The sequence below is a fragment of the Manis javanica genome, chromosome 5 (genome assembly GCF_040802235.1).
Source record: "Manis javanica isolate MJ-LG chromosome 5, MJ_LKY, whole genome shotgun sequence".
Classification (NCBI taxonomy): domain Eukaryota; kingdom Metazoa; phylum Chordata; class Mammalia; order Pholidota; family Manidae; genus Manis; species Manis javanica.
The window spans coordinates 4,202,606-4,222,980 of record NC_133160.1 but is presented as its reverse complement, the minus strand read 5'-3'; the positions used below and the strand labels follow the sequence as shown (position 1 = coordinate 4,222,980).

The 20,375-nt window shown below is 53.9% G+C and overlaps 1 protein-coding gene across 1 annotated transcript in view; it reads right to left on the bottom strand.

Annotated features, from left to right (window-relative positions):
• Window positions 1-15,607, bottom strand: part of APCDD1L (APC down-regulated 1 like) — a 54,409-nt gene extending 38,802 nt beyond the window's left edge. The window contains exon 1 of the mRNA XM_017677954.3: window positions 14,549-15,607. Coding sequence (XP_017533443.3) covers window positions 14,549-14,597 — 49 coding nt within the window. The 5' untranslated portion in view covers window positions 14,598-15,607. The remainder of the gene's footprint in view (window positions 1-14,548) is intronic.
• Between the last annotated feature and the right edge of the window lie 4,768 nt (window positions 15,608-20,375).

Genomic DNA, 20,375 nt, shown 5'->3' with positions numbered 1-20,375 from the left:
AGGAGGAATTGTTAATAAGGCTCTGATCTACTGGTGAGTGAAAAATAAAAGCAGGCTACCCAAACTTTGTGAAATACAAAAGTCACTGTGCAAATCTGCACGTGTGTGTTATGAGGTCTGAACTCACAGACTGGGGCGCAGGGTCTTTCTGGGGCACGAGGCTGCAGGAGTGGGTCTGAGAAGGGATGTTGGGCAGTGTGAGTGGCTGAGGCCATTGGGTGGGGCAGGAGAGGGCCACTGGCCCTTGGGAGCCAAGTGCCCTGCAGGCAAGGCAGGTTTCAGGGGGCTGCTGGTGACGGGGCCCTGGGAATTGAGTTTGAGGCATCTGGGGCCCACCTAGTGTGAAGAGAGCAGGGGAGGTCTCCTTCCGTCCAGGCAGGCCCCAACTCCCCTGCACGGAGGCAGCACCCTCTTGGAGGCCCAGGAGCTAGTTGGCAAGATGCACCCAAGTCCTTTTGTGGATGAGGCAGGGTTGGGGAGTGTGGGGGGACCCTGCAGGAGAGCAGGGAAAGGCCAGCAGCAAAGACCCTCAAGGCCACACCGCCCAGTTTGGGAGCCACCAGCCACAGGAGGTCCGTGGGAAGCCGAGACTTTGAATTTTTGATAAACTTCATTTCAGCAGTTTCAGATGTACAGAAAAGTTGGGAAGATAGAGCCCCACACAGCCATTGCCGGGCGCCCCTGCTATTGGCATCTTACCCTTGGGGAGGCCCCGTCTGTCACCGTCAGCAAGCCAACACCGACGCGGCTTTACTGACCGAAACCTACCCTGGATTCACATGTCCTTAGATTTTAACCTAATGTCCCTTTTCTAAGAAACTGGATTTCTAAATTTTATTTAAAATTAACATCTAAAAACTAAGAGTTCAGTTCAGTCCCTGGAAAACTTTTCAGTTTTGGAGCAACTTGGGTGAGCGCATATCCTTTTCAACTGTAAATTCTATAAAACCTACATACAGAGGAAGCATGTCTGATGGAAAATCTGTGTCCAAAATGGGATGTGCTATAGGTGTAAAATAAATACACACCAGCTTATGAGGACTTACCATAAAAAATAATATGAGCTCTCTCAATTTTTAAATATTGATTGAAATGTTGAAATAACAATATTAGGTTAAATAAAATAGATAATAAAATATATTATTAAGTATTAGTTAAAATATATACTTATGTAATTTCATCTCATCCTCCTGACCTTTTAAAAACATGGCTACTGGAAAACTGAAGATTACATATGTGGCAGGCATTCCGTTTCCATTGCAAGCACTGATTTAAGAGGCCTAAGCCTGCAACAAGACCGAGGAGGACTATTTGGAGGAGTGGGAACAGTCCCGGGAGGAGGTGGGGGCGTCGGAAAGCAGAGGGGAGAGCGGGGTGGGCCGGGCCAGGCTGAGCGACCGGCCCCTGCAAGAAGCTTGGCAAGCAGGGCATGCGCACCAGGAGCCCACGGAGGCCTGGACGCTCTCTGTGGGGGAGGCAGTGGGCGTCGTCAGTCTGGGGAGCCCTTTGAGTGGGGTTGTAGGAACTTAGGGGGAACATGGGCGGCCCAAGCAGTGGCAAGGACTCAGGGGCCTTTCTGAGGATTGAAGGGAAGAACACCCGCAGGAACGTGCCGGGCGCTCTGGAAGTGGCCGGTGTGAATGAGACCTGGTGATCACAGTCCCTGCTTCGCATCTGGTGCGGGCAGCTGGACCGACTCTGGGCTGGCTGGAGGGTGGGGGCTGCAGGGGGCAGGACGGGCTCAGGAGGGCTGTACCCATGGCCACATCCACAGCGGCATGTCCAGCGTGGGTCACCCAGCCCCCACCTGAGAGAGAGAGAACCTGGCCCCGCCATGACTGTTAGGTCCCTGGAGCTGCCATAACAAAGCGCCCCAGACCGGGGAGTTGGACATTGGGCTCCTTCCCAGCCCTGGAGGCTGGGAGCCCTGGGTGAAGGGGCGGCAGGTCAGTGCCCCCTAAGCCTTCCTCCTTGGCCTGCAGATGCTGCCTGCTCCCTGTGTCTCTCCACAAGGTCTCCCCCCTGAGCGAGTGTGCACCCAAGTTTCCCCTCTAGAGGGGACGCCTGTCACACTGGATCAGGGCCCACCCTAAAGACCGCCTTTTAGCTCAGTCACCTCTGCAGAAGCCTTATCTGCAAGTAAGGGCACATTCTGAGGTCCTGGGCGTTAGGATTTCAACATGTGACTCTCAGGGCGGGGTGGTGGGGGGCGGAAATTCAACCCGTAGCACTTTACCCAAACACACACTGCTGGGGGGAGGCTGAACCTTATCCTGCCTGTATTAATATATTCTCATTATTTAAAAATAATCCCTTGCAGGGAACAGAATTCCCTCAGCATCCTTCCCCTCTTCCCAGCAGCAACCATTCTTATTAATTTGTGTATCTTTCCAGGACTTTTTTTATGGAAGAATATACATAAACATGGGTTGTGGAGGGGCAGGCTGTTTTTTAAATAAAATTTAAATCCCTGTTCCGATGAAAAACCTGCCTAATGAAAATTATGTTTCAAAATAGACTGAGGCATTCTTTGTGCTGAATATAGTGTTCTTTGTCTCATTTGCAATGGAAAAGACCCTTATTTCAAAAAAATACATTATTAAGTGGCCTTACGATACCAACTACATTTTCCCGATTCAATAGCGTGTGAGCTCAGCCAAGCAAAGACAATGTAAACTAGCTGCAGAAGTGTCTCACTCAATGATGAAATGTGTTCGGAGGGGCAGCATTCTAATCAGAGCCTGGTAAAGGCCAGTTGTGGCATTGCTGGCCTCAGCCTCTGCAATGAACCCCTTCAGGAAGGGAACCCATTAAAAGATGCTTACATGCAGTTTCAGGTATCATGTTTCCTGATCAACAAGGATACAATTTCTGAAGGGAACAAAAAAAAAAGATTCCATTAACACCCTTGGTTTTCCTGAATTGGCCGTGTGCAAAGGATCCCTGTGCCCCCCTGTCCAGATGGAAACTGTTGGGACACACTTGACCAGGAAGAGGGTCTTAAGGGGCTGGCAGAACTGAAGGAGGAATTTTAGGAGAATGCAAGCTGTGTTTGGATCTGGAGACCAGCCGCACCCACCACCCCCGAGCCTGGCCTCTCCCTGGATGCCAGCCCCCAACACTGCAGGGCCTGAGCCGGCGATGCTTCTAGAACATGCCCCCTCTTCCCTTGGGCCAAAGTCCCTGGTCCTTGAAGGCACCCCTCATGCTTGTCACCTTCTGGTGGACATCATCTCCAGCCACTTGCCTCACTGAGGCTGTGGCACCACTCTCCCACCTCTGTCTCCTTTCTTGGGGTCTCTTCCCTGCCATGTGCCCACCTGGAAATCCAGTCCCCATCTTGGCTTCGGAGTCCTCTACCTCCTTACGCACTCGGCTGCACTGTGGCTGCTTCGGCAGAAAGCCCGGTGGGAGTTTATTTCTCTTGTGCAGTCGGGGCTGGTGTGTCTGCTCTGCCCAGCAAGGTTCCCAGAGCCCCAGCTCCTTCTGTCTTAGTGCCCCAGCCAGAGGCACGGCCCGCGTCTGCACGGTCCGGGTGGCCATGTCTACCGGGGCAGGTGCGCCCTTCCGTGAGTCACACACACCCCTTGTGCTCCCAAGCCACGGGCCCTGCCAGCCGCATGGGAAGCATGAGGATGCTCTGCCGTCTCTGGACGGCCATGTGCCCAGCCGAAGGTAGGGGATCTAGAGCAACGAGAGAGTTGAATTTCCTTCCATTTCCTAAATGGGCCAAAGTGGTGTTGATCTCAGGACTTCTGCACCTAAGGAGCCCTACCCCCAGGGCCCCTTGTCCCAGCGCTTCACATGGCCACCTCCTTTTCATCTTTTCCGCACCAGCCTTAACACCACCTCTGCCAGGGACACCTCCTCTGACAGCCCCAGCACCCTGCTTGCTATCACCCCACGCTCTTCCCTTCGTTTCTTAGTGCTAGCCCATCCGTTTTCTTCTTTGTTTTCTTATTTATTGTCTATGGTCCCCTCCCCACCAACCCCACCATCTAATAGAACGCAAGTCCCAACGAGGGCCACGCCAGTCCCATTTTGCTCACTGTTGGGTCCCCAGCGTGCAGAACACTGCCTAGCTCCTCAGAGGTGCCCACTGAATGCCCGTTGAGGAGCTGAATACCTGAATGGAGAACATTTGCCCCGATGAGTTCAAGTTATATGAAATTATCTAAAAACGTCATAAATACATGCCCATTCATTTAAGCTCTCCTAAATTAGAATTTAGCAGAGAGAGAGAAAGAAGTTTGCCTTTGTACTTAAGTGGGATCAAAAACAGAAAAGGAGTTTCTGAGCAAATTATCTATGTAAACAGGGAATATGTTTCGGCCTCTTAATAAATGAACTCTACCTGGTCTGGCCGCAGACACTCCGAGAAGCTCTCTGGAGATCAGTATGCAAACTCCAAGCCAGTGTGCCTCCAGCCCCTTGAGGCCCTTACAGGATTCTAGAGACTCAGGGTCCTAACCTCCCTTCGCTGGGTCCCTGTCAGCAGCAATAACGAGCGCTCTGGACGACGGGGACGGACTTATCTGTCTGCGGGTAACCTGCAACTCCAACTTTTCAGGCCTTCGGGCTGCTCCTAAAGTCCCCCCACCAGCACTGACAGTCCCTGCAAGCCTGGGGTGGGGACTGTCGGGAAAATGCTGCTCATCCCTCCATCCCAGGGTTATTACCATCTCCGGGATATCATGGTTACTTTACACTGATGCCCTGCAAAAGGCAGATGAAAATGCCAAAGTGCTGTGAGACCACGGGAGAAAAAACAAGTCCCAACATGGGTCGTGTGCGCTCTCACTCCCTGGCCAGTTGGTGTTCACTTCTGCAACAGTGGGGTGCTGTTAAGGAATTTGGTTAAAGCTGATGGGCCAAATAGGCGACTTCAGCTGCAAACTATCTAGAAGCCACACCCAACCTCCAAAAACACACGTTTAAACGACTCTGTGTATTTTACAGAACATGTCATTTTCTTTCACTGTTTTCACTGGTGATTCCAGCTAAATACATCTATGTCTTGCTCTGTTTTCACCTGAATTTTAGAGGAAGAGTGGGGTTAGGTGTGAGGCATTGATTTTCTTTGCCCCTTGGTATAGTTTAATCTTGAGGCTTGGGGAGGGCGGCTCAGATTCTGTAATGCCCGCTGACTCTGGGGACAGCTAGCGCTGGGGACGGAGACATTCACAGTTTAGTAACTGCTCAGAGAGCCTGACCTCAAACGGACTTTGGAGGCACGCTGGGTAGGTGCTTTGGTTGTAACAGAAGCCATGTCTGACTCGTGGAAACTAAGACAGGATTCCTTAGAAGGCTCTGGGTACTCACTGAACTAAGGGAATCCAGTTACTGGGAGCTACACTGCAGTTTCTCCAGGACACCCTGTGGGCAGGACACATTTCAGCTTCTGGTCACTGCATGTAAGATGTAAGGTCCTGGGAGCAAGCCTCCTATTGGCCCAGCATGAAGCTCCTGCCCTCCGTGGAGGGGAGGTGTCGTGACGGACGGCCCTCCAGGGTTAGAGTCAATGAGGGGTTGTTTGCCGTTAGCAGATGAAGGGGCCAGGGAACCCAGGCAGGTGAACCCAAGACGTGTCCACTGCTGTTTTGCTTCAAGCAGAAGAAGACTTGGGAATGGGATGGGGGAGCGAGGGTTCCTCAGGGAATCCGTTCGCCTCCCCTGCAGTGGGACCAGCAGTAGCACAAGGAATCTCCCTGGCACTGGTGAGGGACCCCACCTTCCCTGGTGCCTCTCCTTGGTGGACAGTGGGTCTTCTGGCTCCTGTGCTAACCATGCAGAGGGACCATTAGCACCTCAGCCACTGGAGCAGTGAGTTCTGAGCTTCCTGGGTCTAGGATCTCACCTGCTCTGGAGGCTCCTGAGCAACCAAGAGCCCACTGAGCTGCAGTCTTTCCAGGCCTCTGACCCTTCAGAAGTATCTAGGCCAGTGGCCTCCACGTCCAGGGTGTCAAATGGTGATAACAGCAGTATCCGAATCACAGCATGGTTGTGAGGAATAATATAGTGCTTGATATAATATAGTGCTTAACAAGAGCAGGTACCCAGCAGATGTTAGCTATTGCTGACATTGACCCATCCCTAGCTGCAGTCTGGCCTCAGTCACTCCATTAGGCCTCTGGTTCCCTGTTCTGAAGTCCCATCCATTTGACTGGGCACCTTTGTCATGCCCCATGCCTTGTAGCAGGGAGGGTGCAAAGTCCTAAATGTCTGGATGGTTGAGACCCTGCTGTTCCCCAAATCAACAGCCAGGAACACCAGCCTGCCTAAGAGCATCTCTACTGTCCAGAACCCCAGTGCCATTTGAGGGTGATCCCACTTCTGACACCAGGACCCAACCCTGCAGCCTGCAGTCACGGCTTCCTGGGTCTAGGATCTCACCTGCTCTGGATGGCTCCTGAGCAACCTGCAGTCAGGTTTCACAAGTCCCAGCCTCCATCACTTCTCTAACCAGCCTCTCTTGCCAAGGTCCTAGCAAACCTGGGGGATTGCAAACCCAGCCCCTTTCCTTGGAACCCACAGCTCCAGATGGAACTGATTCTATAGGAAATAGAGAAAAAACATATAAAGATAAAGATAAATCACCCATAATCCCACCTCCCAGAGATAACCAACCCCTCATCTCCTTTGTTTTCTTCTAATTTTTTTTAAAGAATAAAGATGCCCCCAACAATGCAAACAATATAAACTTACATACACTGTGTTTCTGTTCCAACATAATGTCAAAAATATCTTCCCATAACATTCACTATTTCCTGGACATGTAATTTTTTTGTGGGTCATAGTCCCCTCAGAGTTTATTTATGGCACTGCCTAATGTTGGGTATTTAAGTTTTGGTCTTCTGGCCTCCCTCCCTTCCCTGGGCCCCTGCGTATGGCTTGTCCCTGTCCCACCCACTTCTCAACTGTAGGCTGATCATGTGACTTCTCGAATCCCCACTTCCCAGAAACACCTGGTGTCATCCCACTTACCAGAGTGGGCCCTTCAGATACAACACTAAGTGTTACGGGCTGAATTGCATCCCCACAAAAAGATATGCTCAAGTCTATACCCCAAGTACCTCAGAATGTGACTTTGTTGAGAAATAGGGTCATTACAGATGTAAATAGTTCAGATGAGGTTATCTTGGAGTAGAGTGGGCCCTGCTCCAAGATGACTGGTCTCCTCATAAGGAGAAAAGAGGCACAGACACCCAGGGGGAAGACAGCCACGTGGTGACAGAGGCAGAGATTGGAGGGATGCTTTCAAGTCAGGGAATGCCAAGAACTGCCAGCAAACACCAGAAGCTACAAGAAGCAAGGCAGGCTTCTCCCCTACAGGTCAGAGGGGGCATGGCCCTGCTGATGCCTGGATTTCATAGTTCCCAAACCGTGAGACAATACATTTCTGTTGTTTCCAGGCACCCAGTTTGTGAGACTTTGTATAGTAGCTCTAGGAAACAATACAGACTTCCCGAATCCTCCTTCCTGAAAAAATGTGGCATGTCCCACTCACTACAGTGGGTCATTTGGAGACATCACCAGGCAAAGGCACCCCAGGTCCCCTCATCACTCCTTCGGAAGCAGGAACTAGGGCTTCTTACACCTTTTCCTTACTCTGCACGCCACCCTCCTCTGACCCCGTCCAGACTCCATTTCTGACCCCTCCTCCTCAGCCATGTGCCTGATGTCCCCAAATACCTTGCAGCCACCCATAAGAAGCAGTGTAGCTTGGTCCCAAGACGGTAACCCACAGGGCGGTGTCCTGTCACCTTAATTGTGATGTGCGTGACAACCTACTAAGCACTTGTCTTGTGCCTGGCACTGTCCTACGCTTTTCACACAGACAGTCTCACCTACTCCTCACGGCAACCCCAGGGAGTGAATGTTGTTCTGCAAGGGAAACTGAGGCACGGAAGGATGAAGTCATCAGCAAGTCAGGGGAGCAGCTGGAGTCTGAATGTGGGAAGCTGAATTCCAGAGCCCAGCCCACTCGGCAGTCTTTGCAGATGGACAATTAGGGGCCTTCTCCCTTCCATACTCTGAGATTAATATTTAATTAGGAATTTAGAAAACTGTTCTTGTTAGCATGCCTGTGGTCTCTGCATTGCGATCTTCCCCGCTAAGTCACGTTATGTAAACTGTTGGCCCAGATGCCTGAGAGTGTGGGTACCTCCTGTGATAAGACTTTGCCCTAAACCCTGGTACTTTCAGACAGCAGCAGGGCAGGGAGAGCCTTACCCCAATTTTGAGCTGAACTTTCACTGGAAGGGGGCAGTGGAGGCATGAAGTGTGATGGCCCATAAATCTTGGCTCCTGGGTTTGCAGACTTGGATGCCCTTGAATGCACGGTCTCACTTCCATCTTCTGTAAATGATGCCCATGGCACAGGAAGGTCACAAGAATCAAATGAGGTGATGATGTGTCTAATGTGCTTAGCACAGTGCCTCAACTGTGTCTCTCTCTCCAAGGGAAGTCAGTCCCTCCACACACACCCCCCACACGTGGTCACTGATGGTAAGAGTATCTGGCCATCTATTCTCCCCTCTGGAGAAAAATGCACACTTAGCTTATAGCCCTTGTGCCACTGCACATGTTTCAATGGACTATATGTAAAAAACACAATGAACAGTAATTTCTCTTTTAGGAAGCTCGGGTGAACAAGTGGCAAGCCAGGAAAATCTGCAAAATATACAAAATATACCAGAGATAGCTACTTTTCTAAATGTAAAGAGCAAACCAAAAAGAAGAAAATATTTTTTGAAGTCTAATATAAAAATGGGCAATGGATATGACCAAACAGGTGTAGGATATTTAATAACAGGGCTCCATAAACATACGGATAGACATTCCTCTTTGCTCATAATTAAAGGACTGTAAGTCTAAACAACAAAGCATCGCCACTGGCAAGATTTTTAAAGCATGGCAATGATGAGGGTCGGCAAGGATGTAGGAAACTGGTGCTCTCCTGGGCCACCTGTGGACGGTGTTGGCTGGTGCGACCCATTTGGAAGGAAGACTAGTGAAGGATTTATCACACATGTTTTGCTTCTGCTAGGCATTTACACCCAAATCTACAGATGAAGGGAGGGTGGGGCAGGGAACAGTGTTCTGAGCAGAAGGAACAGCATGTGTGTGTGTGGAGGCTGTGGTGGAAAGGAGTGTGGCTTGGTGGACAGGCTGACAGGCTTCATGTGACGTGGTGGTGGCGACCAGCGACCACCATCTCCTCTGAGGAGGAAGAAAGCTTGTATGTGAGGGGAGTGCAGATGAGGGTGGAATCGGGCCCCGGGAGCCCTGGAAGGGGCAGAAGCTGAAAGGAAGGAGAGGGCGGAGAACAGGCTGCGCTGGACGGAGGGTCTGGCCGGGACTGGGTCCCACAAATCATGAGTGACTCCAGTTGGGGGACTTACTCTCGTCATACATCTTGACCAAGTATAAGCATTTTAAATCTCAGAATGCCCTGGAAAGTGGACAACAGCCTCGACTAGGTACTGCCCGTGTGGTGGGGGGAGGAGATGAGGAAAAAGAGCGGCAGTGCTGACCCGGGAGGGGCTGGGGAAAGGCCGCGAGCTCTGCCCTGCCCTCATCCTGGGGCACTGCTGGATGGGGCCACAGCAGGACCTACCCCAAAGGCTGACGTGGGCGTGTGCTGGGCCGGGCCTGTGGATAGCCTGGACCCTGGTTGGTATAACCCATCACATTACCAGCATTATTAGCAGACATTGAATTTGAGGGGCTGGTGAGAGACGTAATGACAGTTCAAAGCATGTGTCCTGGTTGGGCTCTTAGAATCAGAGACTTTCAGGGCTGGGAGCAAAGCCAGGCAACTCCATAGCCAACGCCACCCACCACATCACCTCTTGTTCTTAGATGTCCCCAGGGATGGGATAATTCACTACTTTCAAAGACATCCCATTCCCCCACTGCTGGAAACACTTCACCGGGATCTCCATTGCCTTTGATATAAAATTCAAGTCCTTCCCGAGGGCCTCCACAGCCCTCCGTGACTGAGACCCTGCCAGCCTCTGACCTTATCCACCCCTAGCCCCTCACTCTCTCCCTCCAAGCCCCCCGGCATTCTGTCTGGTCCCTGACCACATCACTATCTTCTCTCCCATCCAGGCCCTTAGACATGCCAAGCCCTTTCCCTGGATGCTAAACCCTCCTCTCTTTTCAAGTTTCAGCTTTTTAGGGAGGCCTTCCTGAACCTCCCGGCCAGTTCCAGCTAGATGCCCCCAGACTCTGGGAATTCATTGCTCATTTAAGATTTAATTGTCCATTTGACGCAGACTTCCAGACAGGCAGGGAGCTGCCTGCTTTGCCCCTCTGTCCTCAGTGCCTCACGCCGGCCAGAGGCGCACACACAGCAAGGCCCCAAGATGCCTCCGCTGAAGTGAAACTCACTAGACAACTTTTCCTTGGATCCACCTCACCCGACCCCGGCAGTGCGGGCTGCCGTCATTCCCACTTGGGGCTGGAGGATTGGAGGAGACAGTGAACAAGAAGGGCCGAGCCGGGCTCACTAAATAGGAGTGATGATTAATTTTGTCGCTCTTGTCAGTATCATTACAATAGTCACAGTGTTCCTGAGAACGCCTGGGAACATCAGAGTGGGAAAAAAATATAGCACCCGCCAGGAGGAGAGGGATATTAAGTGACTCACCCAAGCTCAAGTTGAATTGGGGACTGGCTGAGAGCAGAGGCCTGCCTCTTTCTTCTGCAGGGCTGGGGAGTTTAGTGCAGGGCCTGCACTTCACAGTAACACAGAGGGTTCACAAGGCTCTGGACCTAACCCCACAGCATCTCATTTAACCTCCCAGCATCTCCGGAAGCCAGGGCTATCACCATTCCCAACTTCCTGATGAGGACACGGGTGACAGAGCAGGCAGCTGACAGAGCTAAGGGGCACACAGGTCCGTCCAAACCTAAGCTTCTGCTCTCGAGCTCCTTGGAGCGCACAGAACGTGCATTCGAGTCGGCCAAGCCCAGCGGGTCTCCAGGTGCACGGGGGTGGGAGGGGGGGTGGTCCTGGCTGGGCATCAGTCCTGTCCCTCCGGCTGTCCCCATGGAGAGATCAAACTCAACTGGTAGCTTTTCAGGTGAATCTGTCAAACACCACTGGGTTCGCTGGATTTTGTCATTCTTGCTCTCAGCAATCAGGAAATCAGGACAACCCGCAACAGACATTGATCTGGACCAGAATGTCAATAGTGGTGAAGTTGAGAAGCCCTGGTGTGCGTGCGTGCGTGCGTGTGTGTGTGTGTGTGTGTGTGTGTGTGTGTGTCCACTCCTTGGCCATGCCTCACGGCCATCCCCTGTGCCAACCTCAGCATTTAGTCCATTCCTTAGGGTCCCTCCGCTCAGCTGGGTTGCCCTCAAGTTCGGTTGCCTTCCTTCCTGTGTGCTGGGCTGTGATCTTCACTTTCCAGACTGACTTCGGCCGTGAGCACCGCATCTTGGGGTTTTATCAGGGGCTCATTCTGGCTTAACGCTGTCATTGACATAGTTAACTTCCGGTACATTGCACACATGTCTCTTCATGTGTAGCTTCTAACTGGTTTGCCATCCAGATGGTTTTGAAATCAAGGAAGCTGCTGTGTTTGCCTTGAGCTGGTCATTTTGAATTTGGAGATCACAGCCTCGGTCAGCAGACAAGTGCGACAGCTGGCCGTGATCCGTCTGCGATGAAGTAAGGGCAAGTTTCTGTTGATAATTTTTTCTTTTTTAAATAATGAATACAATTACCAATCCCTATTCACATATGCTTTTCAGACGAGTGTATTTAAGTTAATGTTCTTCCTTGTTTTTATTCTTGGTTTTGAAACGGAGCCCCCACATCAACAACTAATTTATTACGGATTAGCCTGTCATTTTGTTCTCATTAATCTGTCTCTAAATGATAACTTGCCATCGAAAAGCATATGGCTAGAGATAAAAGCAGGGCTGATATTAGAAAGAAAAAAAAAACAAACGAGAAAGAAAAAAGAAGCTGTGGTTTCTCGTTTTCCCCCTCAAGGATAAATTGTTGAGTAAGGAGATTTTTTAAAGCCAGAAATTGCTGTGGAGCAAACCAAAGCTGAAAGCTTGGACTGGCACCATGGGGCTCAAGGAAGGTCTGCTGTGGTGGGCAGCTAATTGCGCTTACCCACAGCCCAGCCCCTGTCCTCCATGAAGAGGACATTTTCACAGACAAGAGGGAGGGAGAACGAATGGGAGAAACCAGTGCCCAAAGCAGACGGACCTACGTGGTGGTGTTTGTCTTGGGGCCCGCTGTGCCTCTGATTTCCTGATTGCTCAGATCAAGAGTAACAGAATCCAGGGAACCTAGTGGTTTTGACAGATTCATCTGAAAAGCTACCAGTTGAATTTGATCTAGCCACACCAGTGGTTCTCAGCCAGGGGCAATCTTGCCCCGCCAGGGGACATTTGGCTGTGTCTGGAGACCTTTTTGATTGCCAGGACTGGGGAGGTGCTGCCACTGGCATTTGGTGGGTAGAGGCCAGGGTGCTGCTAAGTGTGCACAGGACGGCACCCGACACAGAGAAGCATCTGGCCCGAAGTGTCAGCAGTGCTGAGGTAGAGAAGCTCAGGCGTGCATGCGTTCAGACTCAATGTGGATTCACTCGGTGGGGCCTTTGGTGTGCCATTCTACACAGTTTCCGAACTAGGAGGCATGAAGTTCAGACCTGCTTCAGCTCAGGAGCCTGAATCGTGTAAGTCCCTGAAGGATTAACTGGGTTCTGTTTCCTTTCACCAAAGCAAAGACCGCTGTTGCCTGCTGTGCTGATGCAGCCAGTGGTGAGATGGACTTTTGAAAATAGTGTTCAGTGGAAAATGGTGCCCAGCTTCCAGGAGCCCTTGCCAACGTCTGTGTCTGAATGGAGGGCCAGCGGCCTCCTGAGCGGCCTCCTCCACTCCCATTGGGCCCACGGGCGCCCCTGGCTTCTCTCCTGCGGACCCGTCTCATTTGCTGTGGGGAAAGGTGGCCAAGGAGCAAGGCAGCAGGACTGCCAGAGACGAGCGCCATGCTGAGCTCCCAGTGATTTTATTGGCATGACAGGAAGCTCAGGGCCTGCCAAAGACAGCAGGCCTGCCCTGTGACCGCGCTGCGGGTTCGTGGGGTGCTCTGTGCTCTTGCTCTCGACAGTCCCACTCCTACAGGACGGCTCTGCTTGGGAGGTGGAGGGGAGCGTAAAGACACAGGGGTCCCAGCCTTCCCATCCCAGCACCCAAAGCAAAGTGCAGACTCTCCTCCCGCCACCCTGTCGCCTCCGCCTCCCGCCACCTGTACTTTCCTGCTCTCCTAACGGGCAGGCTGTCTCGGCCTGTTTTTGCACTGCACTGAGGGAAGACGCTGCCCCAAGGAGAGCTCTCCAGCCAAACCTCTCGTCTCCAGCTCTGGCAGGAAAGCTGTGCTGAAATGAACGCACCCTTTTGATGGATGTACCTGCAATTCTCCAAACTGCCAACCCACCCCCACCTTGACCTTCCTTCAGACCATTTTCAGCTCTCCTCAGATATCTTGCTTAAAATTTTGGGCTTGTAAAGAAAAGCCAAGGATGGAGGAGCTTCTGTAGTAGACCTGACTTTGCTCCTTGCCTGTGAATGGAGTAGGGTGCAGGGGAGGGCCTGCGAGCCTGTGCCGGCTGCTGCTTACCAAGCACGGGTGCTTTTCCCGCACTCCTAAAGCTCCCCATAGCCCTGAGTGGCGCGGGGCGGGGAGGGTGGTGTTGTAAGTCTATCTGGCAGGTGAGAACTCTGAGGCTGGGGGTGGGGGGACATGCCTGCCCAAGGCCGCACAGGTGATATGCAGCGGGTGTGGGTTCTGAGTCAGGTGGTCTGACTCTGTCTGAGTCCAGGGCCAGAATTTCTAACCCTTCTCAATGTGAGGGGCCTGGGGCTGGGCCCGGGGCTGGGCGCACTACCACAACTATAGTTGACATTGTCGTTTTGCCAATGGTGGCACATCATGGTCAGCTGGTATTTGCAGAGTTTGGTCCATCCCCATTCCCTCGAAGGGCCGGCAGGAGAGCAGACAGTCCCGGAGAAGGCTCTGCCTCCTCTACCGGGACCCCCGTCAGGCTTGCTGGGCACCAGCCTGCGCCCAGGCTCACTGCAGCCTCCCCTAGCTTCTCCACCAGTGCTGCGGCAGGGCACGAGCCCCAAGCACCCGCGGGCCCAGGACTCAGTGGGCAAGACCAGATCCTGTGGCCCTGTCCTGCGTGACCCACGGGGTCTCAGTGGGTCTGGGGTCCTCCTGCATTTTCTTGGAAGCCCCGCCCCTCTCTAAGGCCCGGGGCTGCTCCCGGTGCCTAGCGATCGGTCCCGACGGCGCACTCTGCCCAGGGGCGCGCACATGGCTCGGTGACCCGGCTCCCTCGCGCAGGGCCCAGAGCAGCCAGGAAGCGCTGCAGGTGCCGGCCAGCCGAGGCCCAGGCCGGGGAAGAGCGCGCTGGGCGCACAGCAGTCCCCAAGGACCCTCAGGACCTCCGGACGGCGAGCTCCCTCCCCTCCGACCTCAGGCAGGCAGCCGGCGGGGGGAGGGTGTACTTACCTCCCCAAAGCACCAGGACGCAAATGTGGGGGAGCATGGCAGCGGGCATCCCGTCGGGGATGGCAGGACGGCCCCGGGGCTCCTCCACCGTGCGCGGAGCGGGGGCGTGGGCGCGGGGCTCTCCGGCGGCAGCGGACGTGGGCGCCCCGCCGGGGTCCTGCGACGCTGCAAGGGTCCCGCGCCCCCTCGGCGCTCGCACGCGCTCACCCTCCCGACAGTTGTAAGTCGAGCTGCGCACTCATAGGTCCAACTTGCCAGAAGAGGTGGAGACAGCCCCGGGCGTTGCGCGCCCAGCAGCGGAGCGCGCCCAGCCCGCTGGCGCAGCTCCCCCAGCCGTTCAGACCCCCCAGCCGACCCCCTCCGCCTCGTGGCCCTGGCCTCCCCGAAGTCTTCGCAGTGAGCAGGGCCTCCCTCAGACTTGCGTCCTGGCCAAGCCAGCGCTGTGGGCTTCTCCAGCCAAAGCGCACCCATTCCCTGTGCCAAGCCGTGTCCTGGAAGGGCGAGGGGAAGGGGGGACTCTTTCTTCCAGCATCGCTGGGCCCCCGGAACCTGAAGTTTCTATTCAGGCCTTCCAGATAGGCCAGGAAGCTCAGATCACAGTGAGAGTGGTCACCCTCGGGGCCGAGCAGCCAGCCCGCTCTGATTAGCTCATCCCGACTCCAAAGAGTATCCAGGCAAACTGCGGAGCCGGCCAGGGTGGGTGTCCTCCCGGGGGGCCCCAGCAGCTCCTCGTGCCACCCACCCCGCCTCCAGTTCTCTTCTGAGTGAGTCAGTTTAGGGTGGCAGCTGAGGGGCAAGGCAGCTGGAAGGAGGGTGGGGGACACACAGGATACCTCCAAACTAGTCACCTCAGGCACCCACCCAGGCCGGCCTTGAAAGGGGCCAGAGCATCTGGGCAGGGCCAAGTTACTGGACTTATGAATGAAAAAGAGAAAGAGAAGCACTTGGACTGGAAGGTTTTACCCTTGTGTGCCCACCTGCACGGGCGTCTGGGTAACGGAAGTGCAGCTGTGTGGGGCCGGGCTGCGGGCTGGGGAGAGAGGTAAGTCAGGCGGCCATTCTCACAGGGCCGTCCGGGGTGGGGGAGTGGAAAGAGCACAGGAGAGAGAAAGTAACAGGGAAGGAGGGGAAGGAGAAGGGGGAGAGCAAGACAGGAAAGGAGAGGGCAAAGGGGAGAGAGAAAGTGGGGGTGGGGGGCGAGGAGGAAAGGAGGAAAGGAGAGAAGGGGCAGTAGAGGGAGACAGAAGGGCCAGGACAGAGATGTCAGGAGGGAGGTGGAGCAGAAAGGAGCAAGCCAAGGGGGGAGAGAGAGAAAGGGTGGGAGGGGAGGGAGCGGACACTGTCCCCTTGGGTAGGGCACGGGGACAGGGGGGAGAAGGTCTGCTCAGGGCGCGTGTCCAGGCTGGCGGCTGCCCCTCCGAAGAGTTTACACACCCATCTGTCTACGTGTGTGGGCTGCTCACCGCTGAGGGATTGGGCAACGACCCGTTACCTTTTGGCCCCTTTCCAGAAGCTTGGGGGAGGCTCCCAGGAGCCTTTCCACTAAATTCAATGCCCAGGACCCCCAGCCCCGGCCCCCCTGGGCTGTCCTTAGCCTCCTCTTCTCCAGAGGCAACAGAGAAGAGCAGAAAGTGTGGAATGAGGCCCCAGCGTGATCTGACACAAATGGAAATGTGAGAGAAGCGATCAATTCCCTTCCTGAAAATGACATTTTTTCTGTGGGTTGCTGAGAACAGCACGAGGTGCAAGGTGGCCTTGCTGAAACAGATCTGCACCGGCTCTCCCTGGCAGACGGGGCCACACAGCACGTTACATTCCAGCGGGAGGGGTGGCTTTTATGGGTGGGTGAGTTGGGCAAGATGATTATTTGTAATTGCATAATTGTGATTACTTGTGGTAATGATGTGTCTTTAAATTTGCAAAACTTAAAATTACAGATAGTTAAAAAAAAACTGCATGCTATGCTGTCCATAAACGTTTGAGACCACACTCTCTGGGCTTTCTGAATGTGGGCATTTTGAAGTCCCAGGCCACACACCAGGGCTTTGATGGGGCGGCATGGGAAGGAATGTCACGCTGATGTCCCAGGTGGGGTTACCATGTAGTACTTTCAGAATGTATTGTCCTGTTGTTAGAAGTGGGAACTTCCCCCAAAGGAGGGCACTCATGTATTCACTGTGGTATTGGCTTATTTACAAATAAGAGGAGTTTTCCTGATAATTACTGAGAACTTGGTGTGGTTTGAGTGCATGTGTTTTATATCTGAACAACCTGGTGAGAAATAGGAATTATTGCTGGCTCCCTTTTACAGAATGGGGAAGCTGAGTTCAGAGAGACTGGGCTACTGTCCTGAGGCCACACAGCTGCAGGTGGCAGAACTCCTGAGTCCCCACTCGTGACGGAGATGCGTCGCACCTCCACAGGGTGCTCTGTCTCACTGTGCTCTTGGCTGTGTTCTGAATCTGAAGACCCTAAATGAAAAAGCCCATTCTGTCAGGACAGCCTTTCTTCCAAGAGGCTTAGGAATAAAGGGGAAGCGCTACGGCACAGCTCCCCGAGTCTCCGCTGACCCCGGTATCGAGACTGGGAGTTACAGGTGGGACCCGCGCCCACCTCACCCTCACCCTGATGGCAGGGTGGCACTTGGGAGAACGGGAGCAGCTGGAGAGGGCATTCGAGGTGACTTGTGCCGTGCTGCCGCTTTTACAGGTGAGAAAGGAAGCACAGGCCAGATAAGCTCCTGTTCCCGGACAATGCCGTGTACTCCAAAAAGATAAAAAAGCGATGAAAATGAATGAATAGTGTCTGAACAAGACTCTCCTCTAGTCACAAGGGGATCAAACAAAAGAGAAAGAAGGAGCCACAGCTAAAACATATTTATTGGTTCCAAACATATATTTATTTTTAACAACAACAACAAAACCCTACTATTGTCCAGACCTTGCATTTTCTAGAAGGATGGTGTGCGTTTGGTTCTTATACACGGAACAATCACCCAGGAGCATTTGAAACAGTAGCAGTTGTAAGGTTGTTTGGGGGGGAAGCAAATTATTTCTCGGGCCCCAGCTCTGCTGGCTGCGAGTCACGTCCATTGGGCACTATTGCGTTTGACACCCAGAGCTGGGCTTTTCTGGGCTGTTAAGGGCAGGCTCCCGCCCCAGCTGGTCAGAGTTGCAGAGGGAGAGGGAGGACACATGGAGGGCTTTCCTGGGGCAGCACACAGCCGTCGTGGGGGAGGTGGCCAGGAGGCAGATGTCCATGACGGGACCGGGGGGCCGGGCGTCCATGCTCTGCCATGATGTCCCGCCCCTCCCGCCAAGGCAGAGTGTGGGGTGCGGCCAAAGGCAAGCGTGGCAGAAGGGGGCCTCTTCCCTTCTCTCCCCACCAACCCCCTCCCTCCTTATCCTTGTCTCTGTTCAAAACACCACAGGAAGATAAGATCACCCCACAAAATCTTGCTATAAAATGGTCTGCTTCCCCTGCTCATTATCAGGGGTGTCTGATCAAAGAAATGGTGCCCAGGCCTGGTTATCTAATAACCAAATAAACATCCAGGCCAGCTTCCCAGGTGGGAAAGGTGGGTGGGCACTGCTGTGGATGAAGTGAGGACAAGCTGGAGCGGACAGGATCCCCCCTGGGGACTGTTCTTGTCCACACAGCATCCCACCGGCCAGGCGTGCAGTTGAGCAGATCCTCACTACAAACCCCATGTTACAGATGGAGAAACTGAGGTAAAGAAACAGTGTTCCTGCCTATAAACTCTACAGAATGGGCATGGGGTTCAAGTCAGAAGACCTGGCTACAATCCCAATGCAACTCAACAGGGCTGGGGCTGGGCAAGGCACCTAGGGCTGAAGATGCATGGGGCTGCTCATTCAGGCTTGCACAGGGGCAGGGCGGGCACCTGAGGTGGGCGCTCCTTACACCGTGAGCCCTGGGTGCCCAGTCTGAGCCCTACAACTCACTATGAGTCTTGGTTTCTTTCTCTGTAAAATGGGGGCGGTGTGAGCGCTACCCTGTAGGATTAAGAAGACAGTGTGTGCAGAAGTGAGCTTCGGGTGCAGGCTGCAGTCTCCTCAGGCCCTCAGACTCTCTGGGGAGAAGTCGAAAGTCACACGGCTGCTGTGAGAGGCAGCCTGGCTGAGAACCTGGCCTGGCTCCCCAGCCTGACTCTCGACTGCCTCGGTCCTGAATGGCTTCTTAACCGCCTGCCCCTACAGGAGGCAAGTTGTGAAAATGCCCTGGGCTGCCCAGTAACTTCCCTACCAGCCCTCACACCTGTCTCAGTTTTCTTGCTCCATCAGGTTGAGGGTGCAGGTAGGCATCAGAGGGCTTACCCAGCACCTGGCACATAGGTGTTCCCCGAACACTGGGGAATGCAGGGGGCATGGGTAAATGAGTGGGTGAGCGGGTGGATGGGCCAAATGACTAGCTGGTGTCTGTCATGATTGTCCTGGGTGGTGCCCAAGCCGAGTGGTTTGTTGACTTTATCCTCACATTTATTACTTTGTTAGTAATAATGCATTATTGTATTAACTCACCCTTGGGTTGCCAGTGCCCAGACGGTGGAGACACACCACAGTCCCTGCGCTCGGCGGGCGCTCCACCGCAGGGTGGGCTGTGCGCTCCCACCGAGCAGCCCCGGAGCCCGACCTAGGGGGAGGCGCTTACATTTTTCGTTGCATGAGGAGCAAACACGTGCTCTCATGTTGCCAGGCTTGCTTGCCTAGGAGGTTGGGGCTGGTTTTCTTTTTAACTCGCTGGGTCCCCAGCCAGCCTCACCTTTCTGACTGGTGCCAGGGTGGCCCTGGCCTCCTGTCGGTTGTGGAATGACTGGGTGTCTGTAAAGCGCCCAGTTACCTCAGGCCAGGGATTGACAGGGTTTGCAGCGATTTAGACCCAGCAAGGCTCTCAGGCAGACTGGGAAGAATGGACTGGTTCAGTCCATTTTACTGGGGAAGCAAGACAATTCAGCGTGAGAGAGGGCTTCTGCAGGGGCCGGGCCTGGGAGGCTGCCCGGCCCAGGGGAGGAGGCGCCACGTGTCTGGCGGGGATCGCGTCTCGGTGCTACCTCTCGAAGTCCAGGGCTTGGGCAACCTCTCGGAACCATTTTGCTCATCTAGAAAGTGGGACTCCCGCGAGGGTTCTGGGAGGATCGTGGGAGGCGATGCAAGCAGAGCTCTCGGTGTGGGGCTGCAGGTTGCATGTCCTTGGTGAGATGGTGGCTGTTACCTGGGGGAGATGAATCCCCTGAACAGAGACCCTTGATGCCTGTGTGCCAGAGACACAGTGAGGCTCAGTGCTGCGGGGTGTCGGAGCTGGGGCGCCTCTGGGACACGTTCTAGTTCACTCACTTTCAAACAGTTCCTCAGGGGCCTCGTCAGGAGGAGGCGACGGGGAGGAGGCAGAGGTGGGGGTCTCTGAGCTCCCCTCCTCCCTGCCTGAGCAGCTCCCTGGTGCCACCTTAGCTTCACCATAGCGTTCTTTGTGGGAAGCAAAACAGCAGCCCCCTAGGTGTCTGCCAAACTTGGGATCCTTGGAGCTGTCAGAGGAAGAAACAAGATACACACAATAGGGAGAGATGGGAACGCACAGTGTCTCAGGGAAGAAGAGAGCAGGGGGCTCATCCACGTAAACTCCTAACAGACCAGCATGCAGCACACCACACATGCGGTTCACGCATGTGCACCTGAGTGCAGCAGACGTATTCGAGGGGATGCCTTTAGGAGGGAGAGGAATGAAATGGGATGAAGATTGGGAGGGAGGGAGGGAAAAGCATACAGCAAACAAGGGTCCTTACACAGACTGAGGGTGTCAGCACAGCATG